The sequence below is a fragment of the Meleagris gallopavo genome, chromosome Z, assembly GCF_000146605.3.
Source record: "Meleagris gallopavo isolate NT-WF06-2002-E0010 breed Aviagen turkey brand Nicholas breeding stock chromosome Z, Turkey_5.1, whole genome shotgun sequence".
Classification (NCBI taxonomy): domain Eukaryota; kingdom Metazoa; phylum Chordata; class Aves; order Galliformes; family Phasianidae; genus Meleagris; species Meleagris gallopavo.
The window spans coordinates 9,402,341-9,412,835 of NC_015041.2; the positions used below are offsets into that span (position 1 = coordinate 9,402,341).

Below are 10,495 nucleotides of genomic sequence, written 5' to 3' on the forward strand. Positions count from 1 at the left end.
AGAGAAGAGCAGCAAAGCTGGTGAGAGGTCTGGAGCACAGGTTTTATGGGGAGCGGCTGAGGGAACTGGGGTTATTTAGCCTACAATGGTCAGGCACCTTATTGCTCTCCACAGTGACATCAAAGGAGGTTGTAGCCTCTCTTAAAAGATAACTCATGATGGGACAAGAGGGAATGGCCTGAAGTTGCATGAGGGGAGGTTCAGGTTGGAACCTCCATCATTTGTATTTAAGAGAAAATCTTCATATTATAACATTTCATCTCAGTTGAAATAAAACTTGCAATGGCACTGTAAGTCAAAAGGTATAAAGTAAATCACCAACCTTATCTGTCACCATTTCTATCCCAATCATGAGTCCCTTGCCACGGACATCTCCAACAATCTCAAACTTATCCCGTAGTTTAGCAAGCTCTAGTAACATGTATGTTCCCACATCCTTGCTATTTTTTTGAAGATTATCTTCTTCAATAGCCTAGTAAAAAAGACATACAATGACAAAGCTACAGGAGAAGCTTCCTTCAAATCTGGTTAATCCCTATTTAGATTGGTGGCATTATGTTTATTTCACTTTCTCTCACAGATTTGCACACTGTGTTCCTTCACTGCTACAGTACTGAAATTTCTCTTCTCTTCAACTTAACTATTTCGATGTTGCTCTGTTCTTTTGCATGTTTTACTTATTTCTCAATAATCATAATATTTTACTAATTCATGCTCACAAATAATCATAGCTGAAGAATACCTGGCCTCCATAATTGTTTGCAAAATCTTGCCATAGATACTTTAACTCCTTCTCCAGCATTATGGAAAGAATAAAACTTGACATAGTATACCTCTGTGTACTAGGCAGCATTTAGTAAAGTCTTAGTGTTTTGTTTTAAAAGCACTCCTTCCTCTAAAAAGAACTTTTAATCAAAGTTCTGACATGCTGCTCGCTATCAGCACTGACATGTGCAAATCATTTTACAAACTCAAAATCTGCTTTAAGAAAATTCGTGAGTGAAAACAAAAAATACAATTTCGGAAGTTAACATGAGTGTTTTTCCTTCTTGTTTTCTTGCTTTTGTTTACTTTTTTTCTCCTGTTTCCTTTTCCTTCAACTGCATTTTATTTTTCCTAATTCTGACCATCTCCTTGCTCCAGATGCAGGCTCTGACTTACTTCAAAGATGACATGACAGATGGCTCGTATTCCTGCAAAAGGGATGGAATTTTGCAGTGGAGATAATGAAATTTTTTTTCCCCTTCACACAGGGTAGCATAGTTATATACAAATAATACTTGTGGATGTTTATAAAATTAATATAGCTGTAAAATTGCCAACATACAATTTTACAGTATGAACAAATGCAAGCATTTCTTATCTATCTTTTGCTACAAAAATGCATAACACTCTCCTTACATCAAGAACTGCAGATCCCACTACGCAGGCCAGAGGATTTCCTCCAAAGGTATTGAAGTGAAGGTTTTGAGCCAGAGAATTTGCAATCTCTTAAAGAAAGAAATACAATAATTACTCTTACAGTTTCCTTACATTTGGTAACAACAGTTATCTACTTTAACTTAAAAATTTTCTGTGCTCCTATCCTGACTCTAAGTCAGTGAAGCGATAGAAAGATTGTAGTATATTGCAAAAATTATGGAGACTAAATGCTAAAGACAGAGTTAAAAAGGAAAACACAAAGCTAATATCACACTTAACAGTTAGTTGTTGCCTTAGAGCATCACCTACAAATGGTCTTCACCAGATTTATTCTAACAAATCAAGTAGTCAGTTAGCATACTGCCTTACTTTCTGGTTATGCATTAATCATTAAAATGGTGCACTCAGAGAGGAGTTCCAGGATCTATTACCATCTCTACCCATGATTCACAAGGTTATCTCTGCTTTAGTTATACTACTAACCTAATTCAAATAAATCTTGACACTGGTATAACACAATCTCACAGCATCATCACAGCACACTTGATAAAATCATACAGAATTGAGAACCCAATTCTTTCACATCAGAAAACAGCTTGAGACTGAGATTTATTAATAATCTTAGTTGTCTGAACATGCATCTCTCTAGTAAGTAATTATTGTGCAGTGTATTATGTATTTGCCTTATTTCAATCTTTAGCAGAACAGAAAGCTTATACCTTTTGTTGTAACAACAGCTGCCATTGGAAAGCCATTACCAATTCCTTTTGCTAAAGTAATTATGTCAGGGACTACATCATGCGTTTGAAATCCCCAGAAATGGCTGCCTGTCCGTCCAAATCCTGTCTGCACCTTTCAAAGGAAAAATCCAGAGAAATCCCCGTTACCTTCTCATGTTTTACAATACAGTTCATTTTTCTTTTCTTTCTATTATTGTTGATATGCAAGCACACCTAGAATCAACTGCTGTAGTAAGATCCTTACTTGGGTAGCTTTACACAAAATACTACTTATTATAATTTGTTTTTTTCTTTTGCAAAGGGAATAACTAACATCTCATCATATCTTAGGCAGGTTGAGATGTACAAATACACTGCAGCATCCACTTAAAAAGGGAGAGGAAATACAATTCTTAGCATGTTTCAAAATAGCAATCTGATTCCTGCTGATCTGTTCTATCTGAGACAAGTAGCACAGTCCCAAGAGTTCACCACTATGGCAATAGGCAAATTTTATTTAGAAAATATAGTTGAAGAGGAACAGCAAAATAAACCCTTTCTAGAGTTCACATACCCCAACAACACTTCTAAGAAAGAATGTTATTGTGACAATAACCAGACCACAGCTGGCATTTATTAACTGCATGTTTTTGTAAATTTACTCTATGCTACTCCTAAAACCTAACGACTCAAGCCTGCTACAAGCCTTACCTGTATCTAAAATATCACCATGCAGAATAAAAGCAGAAAAAACCAGGAGCCTTGAAAAAAGGCACTATGACATCCTTAATCTATGAAATATTTGCCATTTCCCTTATTTATAGAGTTCCAGTTTGCTTTTATGTGGATTTTCAAAAGACTTACAGAGATAGACAAAACTTCAGAGTTTTTAGGTCAAAACACTCACTTCATCTGAAATACAAACACCTCCTCTTTCCCGTACTAGCTGGTAAGCTTCCTTTAAGAAACCTTTTGGGTACTGAACAGCTCCATTAACACCCTGCCAAGACAAAAAAGAAAATATTTTCAGGAACAGAAAAAGAAACATGAATTTTGCTGGGTGACCATCCTACAGTGAGAAAAAAATCAGCAGCCCTCAGGTAATAGCAAGACTGTTGTCTCAAATCTCTGGCTTCAGCACTGAAACTGCTCAGGTCTCATATTCCCATCCCATGGGGTAGTATCCTGTGCTGTGAGTTGTGCTTGTATAAATGTTTGTGAGGCCATAGCCTAAAATCAATCACTGTAAGACAGAATGGGTTAAACTGCCAAAACAAGTACCTTGACAACCTGTGCAGTGAGAAAGACATAAACAGATTGGTGGGAAACCTAACTAACACCCCTTCTTTGGTAAAGTTATTTAGAATACTGTTTCCTAAATTTCTGCTCACGTTCCCAGTTTTCTTTTTTCAGAAATCCTACTCCATACCTAGAATGCAATGGCTCCTTAGATCAGGGCTTAGTAAATAAAAGCGGAGTTAAACTTTAACACAGAGTCACAGAATCGTAGGGGCTGGAAGGGACCTCCAGAGATCATCGAGTCCAATCCCCTGCCAAAGCAGGTTCCCTACACCAAGTCGCACAGGTAGGTGTTCAGGCGAGACTTGAATATCTCCAGAGAAGGAGACTCCACAACCCCCCTGGGCAGCCTGTTCCAGTGCTCCGTCACCCTCACCATAAAGAAGTTCTTGCGCACATCTGTGTGGAACTTCCTATGCTCCAGTTGCTGGCCGTTTCCCCTTGTCCTGTCTCCATACACTGCTGAAAAGAGTCTGGCCTCGCCGCTCTGCCCCCCACACCTTAGATATTTATAGACCTGAATGTGCTATAACAACTAAGAAACGGCACACTACTTACTTGAATTGGTTCAGCAATAAATCCAGCTATTGTCTTTGGCACAGAAGTGTTCAGAGTATCTTTGAACTGTTCAATGTACTGTTCATTTGCATGACATACACCTGTTTAGAGGGAAAATATTTTAGAGACCATTTACTTAAAGTGGTAGAAGCAGCATCAATCCATGAAACTGCACATCTAATCTACAAGTACTACTTGACTATACGGTAAATACCACCTCCCAAATACATAAAAAATTCTAAATCTTACAGGAAGGAACCCCTTATTTTCTCTTAAACTATTTATACTCCAAAGACTACCAGTTTTGAAACTGGCAAAGCTACCAGACTTTTTACATATAACACAGCTAAGTAATCTGTACATTGGAGAAAGTGTTTCTGAATCACTAACATCAGTAGAAGAAATAAGCAGACATTTTCTCAGGAGTTAATAAATATCAGCATAAGGCATAGGGAATCATTAGGTTAGTGCAGATATCAGGATTCTGGAGAATACAGCTGCATATCAGTCTATGCTGTAATGAAGAATAGAGCAATTAGTATAGCTAATCCTCCTGACCACTACAGAGGGCAAAACTAAGAAGAAAGTATTTTATATGCATGTGAATTTAAACAATAAAAAATACCTACTGAAACAGTGGAAAAAATACAGAATTTACTACTAAAAGGAGAACACTAGAGGACCTTCCACATTGTATGACATGCATGAAACATAACCAACATTTCTGTTCTTTGCGATGTACTAAGGTTTAGTTCCACAGGATCCCAAATATCAGAGCTGATCATGAAAAATGCTAGAAATAGGATTTTTGGAGGAAATTTGAGCATATGACCACTTTTTCCTGTGGGAAGCAGGTACATGCGGTTTTTGCAATATTTCCTTTAAATACCCTTGCAAATCCTAACCAGAGGTCTGGTGAGGAATGGCCATCTTTCTGGTGGAGGTAGATACAACCTAAACAATAATCTGAGCATATACCTACAGCCCCCAAGTATTCTCTAATCTAAAATACACACACTTTTTACCATTTACCAACCTTCAGAACAGCTGCATCTTCGAACAGTTTGCACTGGTGAATCTCTACAATTGCTGCCTCCCCATGGACCACGAAAAACATCTGGCAACATTGTCTGTCAAGGATAAAAGAAATATCTGATGACAGCTTTCTAAGAGATATGTTAATCATACCTGAGGATGACTCTAATGAAACAAGCAAATGAATAAAAAAACAACAACAGAAAAAACACTGCTAAAATGAATATCTAGTTCCAGAGACTTGTCCAAAGAACATTCATAAAATAATATCAAAATTCCTCCACACGGGTATTCCTGCAGTAGTGATTCAATTAATTGTTTCTTTAGTTTGCTCTTTGAGTTAGTCAGCCCTTATGGTTACCTAAGATTAAAGGCAGCATTGTCAGAGTTGCCAGTAGTAGTTTAATATTCTAATAATCTAATAAGAACTTTAATAATCTAAAGTATGACAAAATCTGCAAAACACTGGGAGGCTGGCTCATATTACAGCAGATTGAGAATTGGGAATTCCTGCCTTCTAATCCTGCTGATGAGTTGCCTGAAGACATGGAATGTTTCATCTAGTGAACCAGGTTGTGAATCTGCTCTAAAGGTGCCATCCTAGAGCTCATGCTGTGGCTCAACTGCCAGTTCAGACCAGAATATCTAGTGCCATCTTCTGGCAATCAGAGAGCCATTCTCATCTTCTCAAGGGCACAGATATAACTTATTGCCATCTTTCTTCAATGGATTTCAGTAACAGATACATCTCTTCTCTTGCTGACACAAAGGATGGGTTCATTTTCATTCCTGGGCAGGATCATCTTCAGATGAGCAGAAATCAACTTTGCACAGATTTGCCAAAGCAAACATGAAAAAAGGTGTCTTGAGTATTACTACTTTGCACATAGATGAACTTCCATGAGAGTACCAAGCAAAAAATAAAGCACTGTAAATCACGATAACTCGTGTTATGATTGTCCCAAATCTAAATTAGCGTAAGTAAATCTACATGGAGCATCCGGCTCTTGTTGCAGGAACACACCATAACGTGATCAGTAACGTTAAGCACTTTGAAGACAGAAACTTACTAATCACTGAAATGTTCAAATACATTTCTATTTACTCAGATCATTATATTAGAAAAAAAAATCTCACTGTTGAACAGCCAATGCCATTGGCAACACCATGTTTATAAGAACCGATAGACGTCAATCCCAGTGCGTAAGGGCTGCCTCCATGATATGCCCCTCTGTGCAAACAGACAAAGTACAAGAACATTACTCACTTCCAAAGAGAGACTGTAGCACTATCAGTTCTGAAGGCCTCTGAGCTACACATTATTGGGAAAAGTGTTTACTGCTACACTCAAAACAAGAAGATTCATACTGCCTTTTTTTGCTCTGTTTTTGAAAGCTCCTCAATTGCCCATCCATATCGGTTTCCTGCAGTTTCACACACCGTAGCTGTGAAGTGTGCTCACAAAGATAAGAGTATGAGGACTTAAACTGGTAGCAATCCAGAAAGGTTTTATGTAAGTGTTTCACAGAGTTCTTCTCCAGCACCAGAACCCTACATAGTAAACATCTGTATTCTTTCAATCACAGGAACTGCTGCTCTCTCAAACAGATACTGCCAATCATTAAACTACATAGAAGTTTACTGCTAGTTTTATACCCAAGCAGAAGTTCATTATGCAGAATATATAGGCCACGTAGATACTCAACGTTCTGTTGAACAGAACGGAAGAAAAATATAGCTCTTCATAACATGGCCTTTTATTCTATTAACTGTGGCTGTCTGGAAGCACAGTAACAAGAATTGCTTACATTGGTGCTTACGTAGCCCTCACCTCTGCACTATCACTGTAGTTAAGTCAGAAGAACTGTTTGTGTAGCTGTGCAGTGAACTGTGGTTCAGGGATCTGGCAGAAATATAAGGCAACAAAACAAACAAAACCAGAAGATCTTTCCTCCAGGATAGTTTTCAGCCAGATCAGTTCCCTGCTGTGGTTCATTGCACTGCTATTCCAGAGGTACCTTTGAACTCCCACAGATGAGAGCAGAGTCGGAATAAATTAGGAAAGCAACAATTGCTGAAGACTGCTCTGACCCTGAATGGAGGTCCACCATGGCACAACCTGAGCTAGACTAGCTTCTTTTAGTAAATAAGAAAAGCAGAAATTGCCTGCTGCATTTCCTATGCAAATGAGTCCTAATGTCTACTAAATACTCAACTTCTGTTCTATTCCTTTGTCCAATGGAGTGTCCTCAGCAGATCTGGTGTTAGACATTTCCATTATTTTTTGTTTTAGGCATACAGAAACCAGCTACACGCACAGGTAGTTTGATTAAAACAATCACATTACCTGAAACAGATGATATCAAAGTTCCGAGTATATAACCTTGCCATGAACATGGCCAAGTCATTGGCTTCTGACCCACTGTTGGTTAGGTAAACCACCTACAGAAGAATGCTTAGGGTCAGTATAGTGCACAACCACAACCTGCTTAGATGTCACTTCATGACACTATGATGAATAAACTTTCACTGCTACAAAGCGATGTCACTGCAGTAAACTTTGTGTTGCCACAGACTACAGATGGGAATGATGATCAAGATGGTCTATCTACTATAAGAAAATACAGAAAATCTTTAATGCCAGGAATCTTCAGGTTTTCCATCTCACATCTAAGATGTAACAATGGTTTTGAGAAAAATAAAAGTGTTTGGGTAAAACTAACTGAATAACTTTCACACAGGTAAAAAAAGCTGTGTACTACCCTTGTACAATAGTTACAAGGAGAGAAAGACAGAGACACAACAGCAGAAAAGAAGAGGTATAAAGAGTTTGTTTACTGGTTGTAAATGAAAATTAAGGGGATCTTTTTCCCTTGTTTTCCCCTTTTATTGATTTCCTCCCCTTTTCAGCTGCCTTCTCTCTTCCCTTTTTTCACAGAATCACCGAGTTGCAGGGATTGGAAAGATTATTAACTGAATGGGTAGATTAGATCTGTGAAGTACTCAGTCTCCTATCAGGCAAGGAGACTCTGCTTCTTCTTCAAATCAGTCCTTATTGAGCCCCAATCAAGATCGTTCTCTTCATTACACCTCTTTTCAGGAAGCACAGCTTTTAAATTTTATTTTCAGAGGAGATTGAGATACTCCACTACTTATTCTATGCAGATGCTTTACATTCATTTATTTTTAAAATTCTTCTTCCATTTTCTAAGACTGCAATAGCTTCACACATCTCTAGTAATCAAATTTCATTTTATGACTGGTTTCTTTTACGTGAAAAAAATCACAGTACTTTTCCTACTGATTCTGTAATACATGACATTTATGTGGTTCGTTTACTTAAATAGCACTAAAACTCGTTACCCAAGACACAGTCAAATACTTTTCTATTATAATTTTTGCAAGACCCAGTTAAGGCTAATTACATGTAACAACAGTTAAAAGCATTTCAGTTTCTTCAGTCATTTTTAAAGTGGCATCATCCTTTCAGAGTGTTTACTGGAGAGAAAGACCCAAGCAGAACAGCAGGAGCTTCGCTTATTACACTTGTCTACATCTGAGCGAGTCTAAAGAAAAACTCTAGAGGCTCATTACGTTCTCTTTACCTGAAAGCCTGTTAAGAGGGTTTCCCTCTGCAGATACTGTGCCTCTCATTTATGTATATAATAAATATTTCCATTTAATAAACAGACACCTCCGTCTCCCACCCCTGCTCCTGTCAGAAGTGAAGTACCTTAAGTGGGTCTGGAAGAAATGAAGTTAGTTTCTCAGCATATTCATGGATTGACGGATGCATGTAAATATTAGTGGTATGCCAAAGGCAAGCAAGCTGTTTCTGGGCAGCCATAGTTACCTTCCTGCAGGTAGCACAAGAAGAGACACAGGGTTTTAATTCAACACACATGTATACAAGCACACAGACCCCTACTTCCATTACTATGCTGAAAATCCAGACATGGCTGCATTTGGATGAGCAAATAAATGAATGAATTATTCAAAATATTGTGGAAATTGACCTAATTATGTAATACACAAAAATGCAGTGAATTATACCCTGACTTTTGGCTCACAGTGCCTGAGATGAACAAAGCCATCAAAAGTATCTCTCTTGCATTTTGTACTGCATTTTTGTAAATCAATCAGTAACATACTTACGGATGACAGTGACCAACACTGACAGTAACAATTCCAGCAAAGAGATCAAGATATCTTCGTCCTTCATAATCAAACAGCCACTGCATATGTCCTTGATGCAGCAACAAAGGCTTCTTGTAATACATTCGCAGTGAAGGAGCAATATTCTGTTCACGAATCTTCAGCATATGCTCATATGGATATGACTTGAGGGGAATAAAAAAGCCAATATCTGTTCATGTATTCTAGAGATGCAGACTAATGGAATGGCAGTGGTTGTTCACAGAACAAAATTTTAATATACAAACCAACTTTTTGAACCAAGACTGCTGTTCTATGCTTACTTATCCAAAGTCTTTCAAACCAACAATTTAGCCATAAATTACAGAGATGCTGCACAAGAGCATCTATTAGAACCATCACGATATGGTTCTAATAAACAAGAAAATTTCCTAGATCCTGCTTGATGGACAGACTATTCATGGCAGATGAGGTTATCACTCAGACCTCGTATTGCAGTCTTACATAAATTTGAGTGCAATGTGACTTACTCGGTATTTTTCAGGTACAAAGTTGCAAGGAGGCATTTTTGCCCGCATGGACACAGAGCTTTTCCATTTCTGCTGCCTAAAGACAACTGCAAAACAGTAGTAGAATTATCAAGCACGAATCAAAGCACATCTGAAAGAGTTTTTCAATAAGCTTGTTCGCAGAACACAGAGGCTACCATTAAAGCAATTTTTTTTTTTTTTTGAGATATTTCCTTCGGGTGGAAGAAAATTACTTAAACACTCTGTTTTTGTAAAGGCAAAATGTGTCTTATTTCTGATGGAGAAAGAAAAAGAAGCTTCTGACAGCTCTCATCGAGGAGCAGCATGAGCAGAGCCCTTTTCTCCGGGGCTGCAGAGCAGCTCTGAGCAAGGCGGCACACCACCGCACACAGCTGTAGTTTCAAGGCGCTCTCTTTCTGCACCCCAACGCTACCAGCAGAGCGCGACACGTTCGTTTTTCAGTGCCTCAGGTTCTACATGATTCCTGACGCACGTTAAAATCTGGAGGACTGAGAAATAAAGCTCCCTGAAATAAATCAGGTACCAGCCGCTCAGAAAATATGAATTAAAACCCATAAATTCCGACAAGCTCTGCTTCCACATCCCGCCTCGAAGTGCTCCTTTCCCCCTCACTACAAAGTCAACGGCACTCTACGGCCGGACCCCCAGCCCCCGCCCGCGCTCGCAGAGCTTCGGAGCTGCGTTCCTGCGGACAAAATCCACCTCAGCCCCCGGCAGGCCGCTATCACCGCCCGTCCACTCCCGCAGCCGCTCCCT

At 38.7% G+C, this 10,495-nt stretch overlaps 1 protein-coding gene across 3 annotated transcripts in view; it reads right to left on the bottom strand.

Annotated features, from left to right (window-relative positions):
• AGXT2 (alanine--glyoxylate aminotransferase 2) overlaps positions 1 to 10,480 on the bottom strand; it is a 15,234-nt gene extending 4,754 nt beyond the window's left edge. Inside the window, exons 1-12 of one of the 3 annotated variants that reach the window (XM_031557205.1) lie at positions 10,442 to 10,480; positions 9,719 to 9,804; positions 9,189 to 9,373; positions 8,767 to 8,890; positions 7,381 to 7,475; positions 6,171 to 6,264; positions 5,035 to 5,128; positions 3,999 to 4,099; positions 3,049 to 3,141; positions 2,142 to 2,274; positions 1,402 to 1,490; positions 323 to 472 (exon numbers count right to left, since the gene is read on the bottom strand). In XM_031557205.1, coding sequence (XP_031413065.1) covers positions 323 to 472; positions 1,402 to 1,490; positions 2,142 to 2,274; positions 3,049 to 3,141; positions 3,999 to 4,099; positions 5,035 to 5,128; positions 6,171 to 6,264; positions 7,381 to 7,475; positions 8,767 to 8,890; positions 9,189 to 9,373; positions 9,719 to 9,766 — 1,206 coding nt within the window. In that variant the 5' untranslated portion in view covers positions 9,767 to 9,804; positions 10,442 to 10,480. Of the gene's footprint in view, positions 1 to 322; positions 473 to 1,401; positions 1,491 to 2,141; positions 2,275 to 3,048; positions 3,142 to 3,998; positions 4,100 to 5,034; positions 5,129 to 6,170; positions 6,265 to 7,380; positions 7,476 to 8,766; positions 8,891 to 9,188; positions 9,374 to 9,718; positions 10,420 to 10,441 lie in introns of those variants that run through there. The other 2 variants (XM_031557206.1, XM_031557207.1) reach the window with 2 other exon arrangements.
• Positions 10,481 to 10,495: the final 15 nt, after the last annotated feature.